Raw genomic sequence first — 13,826 nt, 5'->3', positions numbered from 1 at the left:
AAACCTGATTCTACACAGGTTCAGTTCTGCTAACATCACAAATGAATCACTGTGTTTATATGCTTATTCCCACAAGATCTCAAGTTATTCACGTCCTCCTTGGCTTTTGCAGGATTAGAATCTAAGTATGTTGTTTCCTCCCTCTCCCGTCCTGTCAGTAAACGTGGGATCAGAGTTCAGAACATGCCTGATTTTGTTCTCCTAATCTCTAGTAATCTTCTCAGCAACACAGTATCTGTTGCAGAGTATCAGGAGGCCACATCAAAAGAGGAGCAGTTAGTGGAAACGTTAAGTTACATCCATATTTATCAAAGTAGGCTCCATATGCTGCCAAAAGGTAAAACAATATCTGTTCACATGCTCAAGTAGCACTAAATATTAAGGTCACTATTACCTTAAAGTCAGTAACTTCCCTCACTCACAAAGCTTATTTACAAATGGTAGATGTGTTGCTACTTTAGCTCCTGACACGAAATTCAAGGTAATTCATGACTCTGTGAAAACACAACTAATGCAGTGCTGGAGTTTTACAGTGTGAAAATTTAACTGGTGGATTCAACCAACAGAAGTCTCTATAGCGGTTCTAAGGGGTAGAGAATAGAAAAGAGTGTCATCCTTCAAAGTCACTTGTTTCCTCAGGTAGCACAGAGAGAAGTAAAATAGTAAGTCAGTAGATTTTGGCAAAATGGAATCCAAAGCTGGGACAGACACTCTACAAAGGGCATTCCCAGCTGGAAAAAAAAATAAATTTCTGTCTATGGAAGTTTGATCATTTGCAGTGACTGAAGCAGGTATGAAAAGGATATGAAAAAAAGTTCAAGAAGGTGAAAAAACATGCAAGGACTGAGACCTCACTTAAATGTCAGTTATGAAAATATATGTGTCCAAAATCCATCTTCAGATCAGTATTTGCCCAATATAGGTAATCTATTCTCATTATATGTGTATTCAAATGCTTGTTACTGTTACTCAGCTGTTCTGCTGTCTGTGCTGCCACAAGGCCAGATCCAATTACCATTAAACAAAACAGAAAGACTATCACTGGCATCAGTCCTTGTTGAAACTATGCTGAAGTTATATTATACATCCCAGAAAAATCTAGATTACACTAATTTTAATTTTTTTTATTTATTTAGAATTTGCAGAGTTAATCAATTCACTAGCAGACACTTGATATTTATAGAAGAAAAACCTTTCCTTTCCTCAGCTTTAATTAAGAAAACGCAGAAGAGCCTCACCTTTCATGAAATTCATTGTCTGAAATTCAATATTTCATTGAGTAAGAGTGATGTTTTCCAACATCTCTCCTTCTTATTGCTTGTTAGGAAATTATATCATACAACGCTTATACAGGCAGGGAATGCTGATGTTCAATTTTGTAAAACCGCAATCTTATTTTGGGGACTGTTCTTTAAAAGTTGAATTAGGACAACAGTTGTTGACAGAGCTTAGCAGGCTGTTCAAGGAAATGTAGTGTAGTAAAACTATGCTGCTTTTAAAATATTTATATCTTTTTAATCCTTGCAGCAGATAATCCTCTTTGCAGTAGGCAGGAATATGAATACCCTTGATTGTTAAATCCTTGCTTTTCAAAATTAAGATTTGCAATTTTTTTCTGCCTTAAAATTTCACTACAAGTATTACTTAAAATTTTGCTTGGCTCAATTTACCTTCCATAAGCAAAGCGCCTATCTTTGTGGTGGTCCCCAAACGTATCCCACAGCCTGAGAGAAACACTCACTTCATCCACAACATCTCTTGAGCGTTCAAGGACCTAGAACAGAATACACATAACATTCTCTTTCCTTCCATCAAATAAGCACATTTCTAATTTGCTCTGTAAGAAGGTCCAAAGCATACCAGACCAAGAGTCTACTACACACAGTTTTCAGCAAATGCTGTATTTTATAAAACAGGCAGAATATGCATCTTCCTAAAAATAGGTTTGATAAAAAAAATTACTTTGGAATGAGAGACTGAGGAGATGCATATCAGACCACGGCTGCAGTAGAGACCGCGCATATAATACTTGTGAGCTCATTGCTGCATCCTGACAGAGAAAGGCTTGCCAATAAATAATAGTACAACCTCACAGCATGTGCTCCATATTTTGTACACCTGCAGTCCTTACCTCTTGGCAGACACGGTACTGATCAATGGCCCAGACAGTTGGTACGTGAGTTGCCAGCAGCTGATACTGAGTCAAGGTTGTATTGCATGCTCTTGCACAAATTAGACGAGTCTTTCCCACTGCATTATCTCCAACCACCACACACTTGATAGTTTCAACGTTGGGTCTTTCGTAGTCCATGTCAATGTCCATTTATCAAAAACTGTAACAAGACAGTTAAACTTGTTTTCTACCACACTGCAAAACCAATGCTATTTAGAATCAGAGCCTTCTACTTGAACTTCTTGAGAGATGCCTAAAGAGGACAAACTCTTAAGGAAAAGCTTGTTAGTAAACTGTACCAAAGTAAGCTAGCCGTTCCTTTAAATACCGCACAGTTATGCAAATGCACAACTATTTTGACCACAGTCAGTTTATGCTGTTCACATGCTATTTTAACTTTGGTTTCTGTAAACACAAGCCTGTTTGCAGAAGACAGATCTTGGTGAAACAAGGACAGCTAGCACAAACTTACCTCTTGCTAATACTTTTTATGCCAAGAAGCAAAAAAGACTAGACATCAGTGGATTTAACCTGAAGGATACCAGTATCAACCTGCCTTCTGTAATCTTGCTCATTCAGGATTTGATTTAGGGCTGTCCAAACAACATTGCTAACAGCAAGTCACACACATGGTTTTAGTTACATGCACACAATAAAACTGACTTGTAAGATGACTCCAGAAACTCTGTTCTTTACAAACCACAACTCCCATTACATTCTGCATGTACCACACACTCTTAATTTTCCAAGGAGAAGTTTGTACAGATCATGGACTAAAATGAAACCAAGCGGCCCAGCGGAAACTTGCAAATATACTTATCTATACCTACAAATTGTTTTTCACATGACAATGGAAAGTGAAGAGAAGGCGATTTTTGAAGATACTATCCTCATGGAAAGTTACTATTGAAAATATTTGCTTAAATATTCTATGGCAACATATTGAACAAATGCCTGGATGTGAATGTAAGCTGGAAAAAATGGATATTTGGAAAACTAAAAACTGCATGTTTACTACACTCTGTCATTTTCATATAAAGGAATGTAGGATTTTCATATAAAGGAATGTGGGATCATTGTTTGATATATCTGATTGTGGTTTTCTAATGTCTAGTAGTCTGCTGAGCAATCTGGTCTCTACCAGGGAATTGTAATCAAGGAAACAGAAAAGGGAAAATGCAAGGCACAAACATGTTCAGGAAGGCTTGCCTAATAATTATTTCAGCAAGGCAACCGACAGCAATTTAACTGACAAAACACAGGTAATCATCTGGAGTGATGGTGTCCTTTTTCCTGAGAAGAAAGCACTACAGATAAAGAAATCAAATTATTTGTTTCAATACCTTTTTTAATATGCACATCTCATTCACACATAAATATAGAAAATGTATTAACTGTCAGGCTGCTTAAAATAATAGTTACAAGCTGTTTCGGTGTCCATTTTTCACTGTCAGAGGCAGTATGTTCTGATTTAAGAAAAAGCATGTTTAGTAATTACTAGCCAAACACTAATTTTAACTGCATTCTTTCATTATTTAAAGTGACATAAACCAAGAAACAAAAGTCAGTGTTAGAACTAAATGTTACCCATTTATTTAAAATTTGGGCATGGACTGCATGCTAATAGCTATAATGGCTAAGGTACAGTTATAATCTTTATTTACGTGTGGACAGAAGGAGTTACAAACCACATAGACAGCAAGGAGCAAGGGTGAGTTTATGCCACTACTGTGTCACACTGATACATTTTCACAGACGTTGAATGCTTCTGGAAACGCTACAGCACAGACTAGCATGCAAGAATACATTTTAGAGAGTTGTCCTACCCTAGACTGAAACATGGGCCCACAAACTCTTCATCCTGGCACAAGTACATTGTTGCACAACTAGAGCTTTGCAATCTGCCAGATGTAGAGCAAATAACATGGCTTCAAACGTACATGCATGGTATCTACTGCATGTAAACCCTAATGGCCTCGTGATACCAACCTGCTGTGTCGGCACAGAGGTTTCAGCTGATAAGGAAACAAAGCTATTAAGACATTGCTGTTATCCCTTCATCTGAGTTGTAACCTGCATCCTGAAAGGTTACTAGTCTTGAGGTAAAGGACTACAGAGACTTCCAGTTACCTGTCTGCAATCCAACCACAGCTGTTTGTTGGATGCAGGCTCCTACAAGGCTGATACCTGGATGGCCCATGGGCTCTGTACAATCTCCATGAGTCCAAATACAAGAAGAGAAATGAGAGCTAACTCCTCTTTCCTCCTCTGCATCCTTTCCAAGAATACAGTCACAATATAAATAAAAGTACAAAACCAATGCTTTTTTTCCACATTACAGAGAATGAGACACATTTGTACACCACAGCCTCAAAGGCAGGGCCCTGAATGGGTAGCAAAAACCCAAGAGGTTTCAGTATGTGACCTAAAAAAGTTTCATTTCAAGTCTGAGAATAAACAGCAACCCCCTGACATAATATGTGGTATTATATTACTTGATATTTTATTCATGCATGGACTAGACATCACAGATGGAATGTGGAAATGTTTACAAGGCTGGAAAACAAAATGAAGGAGTGTGGCTAGCCAGTGTGTCTGGTAGATTTTAAACTACCAAGCCGAGGGATGCCAAACCAATTTTTCTTCCAACCCAATATTCCATTAAAATGCTGTTACACAGATTAGCTGAGGTTGTATATAACAACCCAATTTTAAAATTATTCAAAAGTTCTTAAATGGTAGTTCTGCAAAAATGCACTTCAGTCAGTCACAAAATATGTATTAATACAGAGTCTGGAATCTTAAAAAAAATTTCCAAGAGGGTAACAAAAGTGAGTTTATTTAAATAGACAAATCTAAATAAAAGTAACAAGAGAAATCAATGCAACTATTTGAGAATCCTAGAAAAGGAACACATGAAAATAAAATTTAAAAATTATTATTTTTAAAAATTTCCAATATACTTGCTAACTTAATTAAAGCAAAGCTATCGCAGAACTCAGACACAGCATGCCCAAATGCCCAGTTGTAGATCAATGGCAGTCTAATGAAGATATTTTTAGTGTGACTCAATACTGCACAGGAGAGAGATTAAAATAAACTGGGAATAAAAACAAATTTAGAGCTTTGTGGTGTGTTAAAGAAAGTTCTTAAATCCACTCCAGCATATAGAGAGTATCTATATATTAAAAATGCAGATCATTTTAATATTGTTCACTAGTTTTCAGAAAGGGATTAAAACAGAAATAACTCCTGAAGAGACTGGTAGAATCCTGGACAGATATTTAGACACCTCAAATAAAAACAGATGCTAACAACAAATTACAGCATAAACAATTAGCAAAACGTGTGGATTAAATGCTTACAAATGTAGCCAGAAGCCTTCTGGCTACTGGAATGATTAAAGCCAGGAATATGTACAAGATCTTAAAAATCCAGCCACAGTTAGTTTCTTTTAAGGTAGACTCTAGGTTAAGCTTGTGTTAAACCTATTATATAATCACACTGATTAAAAATGCAAAACATGTACTTACAAAACTTAAATTGAAAAAAAAATCTAGATTTGAGCTCTGAAAGTCTAGTAACATCTGGGAGGACCAACTGGAACTGAAACAAAACTGGTTAGACAAGAGCAAACCAGTGGATATAAAGCTTAATTAAAAAAAAACCAGCACAAAATTCCAAGACCAATGAAAAACTTGCTAAAACCAACCCACAACCTGCAATAGTTTAGTTTACCAACAAAACAAAACAGGGTAAAGTAAGAGGAAAGTTACTGGAAGTGTGACCAGTCTCTGCCAAAAAAAGCCAGAGAAAGCCAGAAAGGCCATCACATGAGGAGCAGCAAGAAACCTACCAGGGGAAAGAACTGATCAAATATGGCTGTTCCCAAAAGCAAGCAGCGAAATATTCAGCTGCTTAATCCAGCTCTAAAGAGAGATGAGCAGATGGAGGGAAATGAAAAAAGATACCTGCAAGAATAACACAGGATCTCAAAAATATCTTAAGAGATTTTTTTACATTTTTACATTGTCACCTGTGATTGTTTGCAGAAGGCGAGACAGAAGCAGCCAAAAATCCAGAGATGTAAGTAGACTCAAGATCTAAGATAAAGCCATTTAATTAATTCACTTGATTAGCAGAAAAGAACTATTCCAAATAAAGCTGATTTATTTCCAAAGAAGTATAAGGTTACTGTTCTGAACCATGGCTTGCAGATGGTTATGGTCACTGATTTCTTTGTCTGTTGCTTCACCTCAAATTGCTGTAGAGTGCTTGGATTTTTGTTTAGCTTTTCCTCACTGCTGAATGAGTTGTATCACTAAAAACAGTTGTGGTTGCCATAGCATGCAGATCCTTCTGCCTAGTCAGTCTCAGTAATGAAACACTGACCTTCTAGCGAAGTTTTCCAAAAGGTCTGTAGATGAAGCATTATCACTTGATTATCTAGTCCACTGGTACGCAGATTAAACACAATAGACACACACAGTCTTTCTATGTATTAATGTAGGTGTATTCATATACAAAGATAAAACAAGATAAGTTCATGGTTAGGATCTGGTTAAGAATGCAGTTTAATATATTTAAAGCTATAATGGTATTTTTCTCTTCTGGAAAGAAAGTGGATGAAGATCCAAACCCAACAGTGAGTTCCCTGTGCAGGATCAGGAATGCCTGTGCAGCTAATTGCCCATTTTGAAATTTCCAGGTACTTTAAATCATCACTTAGCATTTACAAAACATAACCAAGATATTTTTCAAAGAGCAGTAGCTAATTATCAACCCTTTTCTCTTCAGCAAAACACCACAAACAAAATCACTAAGAATATCTACATTAATCAGTGATTATGGAGTGATCCTGCAGGCATTACTTCTTAGCTCATTACTTAAACATGTCTCATAAGACTGAGATAACACCTCAGCATGAAAACAAGCAAGCATGTTACTTAGGTCTTGTGTTAAGGGAAAAGCTTCAACTGAAGTTTCAGACTGACACCATGTAAGAACCTTGCCTCCTCAGTAAAGTTTTTCTTTAATTTATTCCATAGAAAAAAATTAGTAATTCCAACCTGTCTCAAGTAATCTGACCAAAGCAGGAAGTTCTTCAAACAAACAGGTTGCCAACCACAATCACAACATCACAACTTTATTGAAGGAATCTAATGGAAAGAGACACCAAAATCTACCACCACTTAATATGTATGGTGTAAGTGGGAATTATTTGAAAAGCTCAGGCCACCAGTAAGGTAGTAAGACCATCAACATTCATCCCTGAAAAACACACCCTTTTGAAACTACATGAAAGAGCATTTGTAGGTACTCCATATTTCAGTCTATTGGAGTTTTGTAGTGACTCCTTCAGAGAGCCATTATGCAATAACATATCAAAAGGAGTATAAAAAAAATTTACAGGACTACGCAATGCTCTTACCTCCATCCCCAAGCTGCAAAATTACTGCTTGCAACCATGGAAACTGGAAAAGGAGATGCAAAATGCCAAGTTCTTCAGGCACTGAAATCACTACCTTACACTGAAGAATCCCAAGGCACCAGCACACTGGCAAGGACCAAAGAGCACATGAGCCAGAACAAGCGTGTGAAATGTTCGTTCTCAATATACAACCTGCCATGTGTTGTTTCAGAATCTTAATGGGTTAACACTTATATGTCAGGGGAAAAAGCAGGGGGACTTACTGTCATTTGTGCAAGAGCACAGAATTCACAGACAGCTCTGATCTGGAGAAAGTTAAGGGCCAAAAGGCTGTTTTGTGGTTTGGCTTAATTTAATCAATGATTTTAGAGCCCCATCAAGTATATTTGTGAAATAAATCACAACATGGTATCAAGTAACAGATAAACTATTACCAGCCACTGAAAGACCATCACAAAATATTTTTCACAAGGTATAAATTAATATCAGTATTTTATTAGATTGCAGGAGGGCCGATGGGGAGATTGCTTTAAAAACTATTCCTTGTCAGTGTCAAAGAACCAGCTGGTGACAAAGGGTAACAAGACTCAAGATGGGATCAGATCACTAGGTTACAGGGTACAAAGATGGGCATGAGGCATATCAGGCTGGATTCTCATCCAGGATGAAGAGGCATTGCCCTATTGCTATTATTTAAAGTTCTGGCAGTTTACATGGAAGACTGAAAAGGAAGACACTGACACGGGAGGAAGAAATTCAAGATTAACTCTGGAATTTATCAACTACTTGCCCTACCTGGCCCATCAACAGAAGAGGACAACAGATACAGCCAACGATTGGGAATGGAGAAAAGCCCTTGTATTCTAAAGTTAACCTGACCTTGGTTAGTCCAACCTAACTCTTGGATCTACCATGGGTATAAAGAGAAGGGTAGCTGACTGAAGTGCTGCTTCACTGCATGAGGTGATAAATGAAATAACCCTGGCTGTTGCTGCCCACAGAAGGAGAGCTCAGGTCAGCAGGAACACCTTTATCTTCCACAAGGACAGAATCTGGTTCTACCCTTTTTCAGCTGTCCTGGGATAACTGGGGCGTTTCCGCTTAGCGCCAGTATCAACAAAGAAATAAATCCCACAGAATACTGCTAAAATTTTAGAACAGCTGGAGAAGGCAAGTACTGAGGTTGTCATCAAGACAGACACCACTTAGCTTGCCTGAATCAGCTGCTTTCATGACAGCTTTTGGCCAACAGCATCAGATATAATCCTGGATGCTACCCCTTACTTTGTGTTACCTGCTGGAAGAAAGAAGTTCTCAGAATCTTCCATTCAGCTGACATAATCCCTGCCTTATCCCTCCTGCTTAAAAGGGAGAAAAAAATTGATCATGGCCACACACAGAAATGAAGGGAGCAGCCTCTAAGGTAGATGTAAAGCTGAAGACAGAACAGACGTCTCTATGTTTACCTAGAATACTTTGCAGTCAAATCATCGCCACAACCTTTGTAGAAACTGTAGAGACAGGGAATAATAATTCATGGCTTGTAGTTTCAGAAGCCTGTCTGTCTGCTCTTTCTCAGCATGCTTGACTCCAGATTTGTTTGTTTCTAAAGGCTAGTTATTACAGAATCACAGAATCATCTAGGTTGAAAAAGACCTTGAAGATCATCCAGTCCAACCTTTAACCTAGCATTGGCAGTTCCCAACTACACCAGATCCCTCAGTGCTATGTCAACCTGACTCTTAAACACCTCCAGGGATGGGGACTCCAACACCTCCCTGGGCAGCCCATTCCAATGCCTAACAACCCGTTCTATAAAGAAATACTTCCTAACATCCAGTCTAAACCTTCCCTGGCGCAACTTGAGGCCATTACCTCTTGTCTTATCACTCATTACTTGGTTGAAGAGACTCATCCCCAGTTCTCTGCAACCTCCTTTCAGGTAGTTGTAGAGGGCGATGAGGTCTCCCCTCAGCCTCCTCTTCTCCAAACTAAACAACCCCAGTTCCCTCAGCTGCTCCTCGTACGACATGTGCTCCAGACCCTTCACCAGCTTCGTTGCCCTTCTCTGGACACGCTCGAGTAATTCAATGTCCTTTTTGTAGTGAGGGACCCAAAACTGAACACAGTAATCAAGGTGCGGCCTTACCAGTGCTGAGTAAAGGGGCAAGATCACTTCCCTGTCCCTGCAAGGACCCTTCATCAAGCCCGACCTACCTCTGTGATGACACACCATCTTTCAATTAGCAAGAATGATCACTTTCTTAGATGACCAAAAATCAGAGATACTAGCAAAACACAAATTCTTCCCACTTTACTGTATAAAACATCCTGCCCTGAAGCTCAATAGCTAAGCATGAAAACATCCAATTTTAGGTGCAATAGCAGATTCTCTTGAGCCTCCTGAAAATGTGCAGTACCAAGATCTGTCCTTGTGTCATACACACTCACAGTCTATCAGACCAAATACAGATCCAAATGCAAAGCTCAGCATTAGACTTGAACTATGGCAATTTTCTGACAAGTTCTGGAAGACCTGAAATCAACAAGCTGATTACACTGAGCAGTTTACACATTATTTTGACCTCTGACATACCTTCCAATATTCTTTGTCATGAGATCATCTCTCTAGAAATTAATCCATAGAGCAGGTGAAGGACATTTAACTGTTTCAAAACCTTGTGTGTGAGAATCTGGGATGACTGCTTTCTATACGGTGGGAGAGCCTGCAACACACACTCCCTCCCTTCACCAATTCTTCAGAGTCTACCTCAAGAACAGTCCACAACACAGGACAGTCCCTTGTGTCTCCTTTTGTTTTTTCTTTCTTGCTGTGCAGAGAGATGTGAGGAAGGGTGACCACACTGGACCCACCCCTGGAAAGAGGGAAATAATCCACAGCTGGTACATGACTGGTTTAAGGCTCGCACTTTGGCTTTGCAGATGCATTTTGTTAGGACTGCAGATATACCTGGTTACAACTGACTGCTCTTTCCATTTACCAGAGACAACCACAGCAGACATGGACTAGGCAGTGACCAAGATCTGGCATTGCTGTGGGTCATAATCTGTCATATCATCACAAACTGAAATTAACTGTGGCTGACATTAGGACAATACCCACTGATGGTGATAACCATCACCAAACAGCTGGTACTTTGTAAAGCAGCCACCCATAAAATGCCATTGTGCACTGAGTCCTTAGATTAGTCCTCCTTCTGCAACAAAAGATTACACTGTGGGAGTAGATTAAGGGTGCACCTCTGCTAGCATTTTAGTTCAGATCAAGAACACATTTTTGAAGCAAATATCCCAGTCACCAGCACTTACCATGTTTTGGTTCGCATCAGGTGCAGCCACAGAGTGCACAAACTGAATTCCTTTCACGTGAATCTGAAGTGAAAGATGTGCCACTCACCACTGATGAGCGAGTGTTCAGGCCGTAGGACCAGATTAATGGTAATCTGAAGTAACACCCTTTGCCCCTGAAATGTGTGCAGTGTGGACACTGGGTCCTCAGCACCAACTTTTTCATCCCCAGGTCCCCTGCTACTGCATCACACAACCCACAAACGTAGATAGAGCATCAGATGCTCTGCCTCCTGGCTTGTTATTTGGATCAACATAACGGAGGCAAAGCTGCAGCTGAGTCCTTAGTGACTGCAATGCTTAAGAGTATCTGGGATAACATATAAAACTTGGTATTAAAGGGAGAAGGATCACTGGAAAAGACTGATTCAACACTACTGGATTTCATGGTAATAAACTCCATGAAATTCCTGATTTTACTCTTATGTAATTAAGAGCGTGAGAAGCTTGTACAGCATTAAACTACTGATAACATAGCATAGGTTGTTACTGATTTTACCCATTTATAGAGACAGGTGTTGACATTGTATGTATAGTTGTAAGGACATTATTCTGAGTAGTGTTGTCAACAGTACAGAAAGGAAAAAAACCCAGCGATAACTACCAAACAAGGCATTGTCCCAACTTTCATGCATTTCTGTGTGGAAAATATTTATCAAGTTTTGCTAGAGCTACAAACAAAGAAAAATATTCCAGGGACACTGGTGACCTTCTAGCACAGAGAGCTGTTGAATTCACTTTCTGTGCTTGTTTTCCTTCCAAAAGACAGAATTAGGCTCTTGTTTCTTGAACTTTATGTGACATTTCTTACGCATTCTCCTCTTTGTTAATCAGTGACGTTAGAAAGACATTATATATGATTTTATTCACTCCCATATGTGGTTGCTACAAGGAAGCTACACAAGGAGAGTGAGACCTCATAATGACAGCAGGTAAAAACCCCCAAAGGCCTAAACACTGACTAGAATAGTAAATACTTCAGGATGGCAGACTTCAGATAAATGCTACTTTCAGATCTTGTGTCAAGTTCTGCATTTCTATCTCAAATGCCAATACAGCAACATTAACCAATTGTGCAGGAGGAGAGTAGATGTAGAGTTTACCTGTAATGTCTAGTGCAACACAGACACTCATTTGTGAAGAAAAAAAAATAATTAAAGAGGAAAAGAGAAATTGCCATCTTGTGTCTTTCACGTCAGGCAGAAAGGAGAGGAAAACAGAAAACTAGAATGGTGTTGGATGGGAACCAAAGGGAATCCATACTTTTATTTCACAAACATCCCTCTTGTAAACAAAGGGCTCAACTATCACCACACGTACTGCAGGCTGCACCACTTCTAGCTCAGACCCTGTGCCACCATTCACTCCTTCAGCACAAGGTTTTGAGCTCTTCTATGGAAACCAATCAATGATCCAAGGGTACATTCACACCATTCTGACTAGTGTTGGTATGAGCTGCTCTGCAAGTCTGCTGTATGCGGCAAGGACTGCTCAAGCCTTTCCTCTCCCTCCCTCCCAAGCACATACTTCGTTCCGCATTTGCGTACTCTTCTGGCAGAATAGATGGGAGCAAGGGAAGAATGTGTCAAACACCTGTTGCTCCTTTGCTTCTCCTACTTCAAGTCTTCTCTGTCCTTTCATCTCCTTCAGCACGGGGCAACATCTGGATGCAGGACTTAAGCATTTTTCCAGCAAATAAAATGTATTAGCAAAGAATCAAACATTGGGATTTACTGGTCAAGTGATCAGCTCTTCCTCTCAGCCTAATGCTCTACAGTATTTGTGAAGCTTGGAGTTTTAAAAGGGCAGGAGTTTTGAAAGCTCCCCAGAGCTAAAATTGATGTTTATTTCTTCTTGGATAAAAATACTTCTACGCATCTGAGCCTGCCCCAGATCTTATGCTGCTTAAGTATTATGTCACTTACATAAAGAACCTTAGTACAAGTATTGAACTCACCAGGTCAGTTTGGTTTTTTTTCTCCTGTTAATAGTGTATAGATAGATTGTATATCTGAGACATAGAATCAGGCATACAAATCCAACCTGCACATAAAAGAAAAGCATAACCTAATGGGAGAGGACATCAGAAAAACACTGAAAAGAAATTAAGCTGTTCTGTTTCCATGTACTGTGACTCCCAATCCTGAAATACAGCCTGTACAGAGATATATGCCATTCAATTGCTACTTACACTGAGCAGTCAGATGGCAACTCTTTAATGTAGTCCTAACAATGGTGGTTTTTTCCCCACATGCTTTACTTTTGCCTAGAAAGACCGGTAGCTTAAGAACTCCCCTCGAGCACACTGAACAAACTAATTTCCACCTCAGCTTCTATTGCAGCTCCAGCTGAACATTTGGCTTTGAGTCAGCTGTGTGTCCTGAAATAGTACACAAACTGAGGATGAACAAAGTCATTGAGAATATTCTGGCATCACTTCCTTGCTCTCGCTGTGACCATATGCAGAGCTTCAAGGGCTTTCTTGTATTATTATCATTTTTTAAACAAGTATATTGCTGCCTTCAGAAGTCTGAATAGTGCCTTGACCAATAGAAGGCAACTTGGAGCTCTCTGGCTAGTCCGCCTCAGGCTGTCCACTGACTGATTTCTTTTTGCTCTAGATGTTGGATGCCACAATACTCACTAAAGGTTGACTTAACAAATTCAAGTCTACTACTCTTTGTCTCTACAGCCCCTGTGTATGGCCCCCAAACAGGTCCCGACGCCGACACCTGATAATCTGTGCTGCAAGACCCCCCAGCAGCCTCCTGCTGTTGTCACAGCAACCCACAACAGACTCCACAGACACAGCAGGGGGAAAGAAGGGGGGAAAAAAAAGAGGGAGAAAGAGAA

At 39.4% G+C, this 13,826-nt stretch overlaps 1 protein-coding gene across 5 annotated transcripts in view; it reads right to left on the bottom strand.

The window, feature by feature from the left end:
• RHOBTB1 (Rho related BTB domain containing 1) overlaps positions 1 to 13,826 on the bottom strand; it is a 55,283-nt gene that overhangs the window by 23,387 nt on the left and 18,070 nt on the right. For 3 of the 5 annotated variants that reach the window (XM_074874373.1, XM_074874374.1, XM_074874375.1), the window contains 2 exons: positions 2,132 to 2,333; positions 1,671 to 1,774 (listed from right to left, as the gene is read on the bottom strand). The exons of the other annotated variants lie outside the window; for them this stretch is intronic. In XM_074874373.1, the coding sequence (XP_074730474.1) occupies positions 1,671 to 1,774; positions 2,132 to 2,323 (296 nt within the window). In that variant the 5' untranslated portion in view covers positions 2,324 to 2,333. The remainder of the gene's footprint in view (positions 1 to 1,670; positions 1,775 to 2,131; positions 2,334 to 13,826) is intronic. 5 annotated transcript variants of the gene reach the window in all.

This window comes from Strix uralensis, chromosome 7 (assembly GCF_047716275.1).
Source record: "Strix uralensis isolate ZFMK-TIS-50842 chromosome 7, bStrUra1, whole genome shotgun sequence".
In the NCBI taxonomy this organism is placed as follows: Eukaryota; Metazoa; Chordata; class Aves; order Strigiformes; family Strigidae; genus Strix; species Strix uralensis.
Note: the sequence above shows the minus strand (reverse complement) of the source record. Positions and strands in the feature narration are given on the sequence as shown.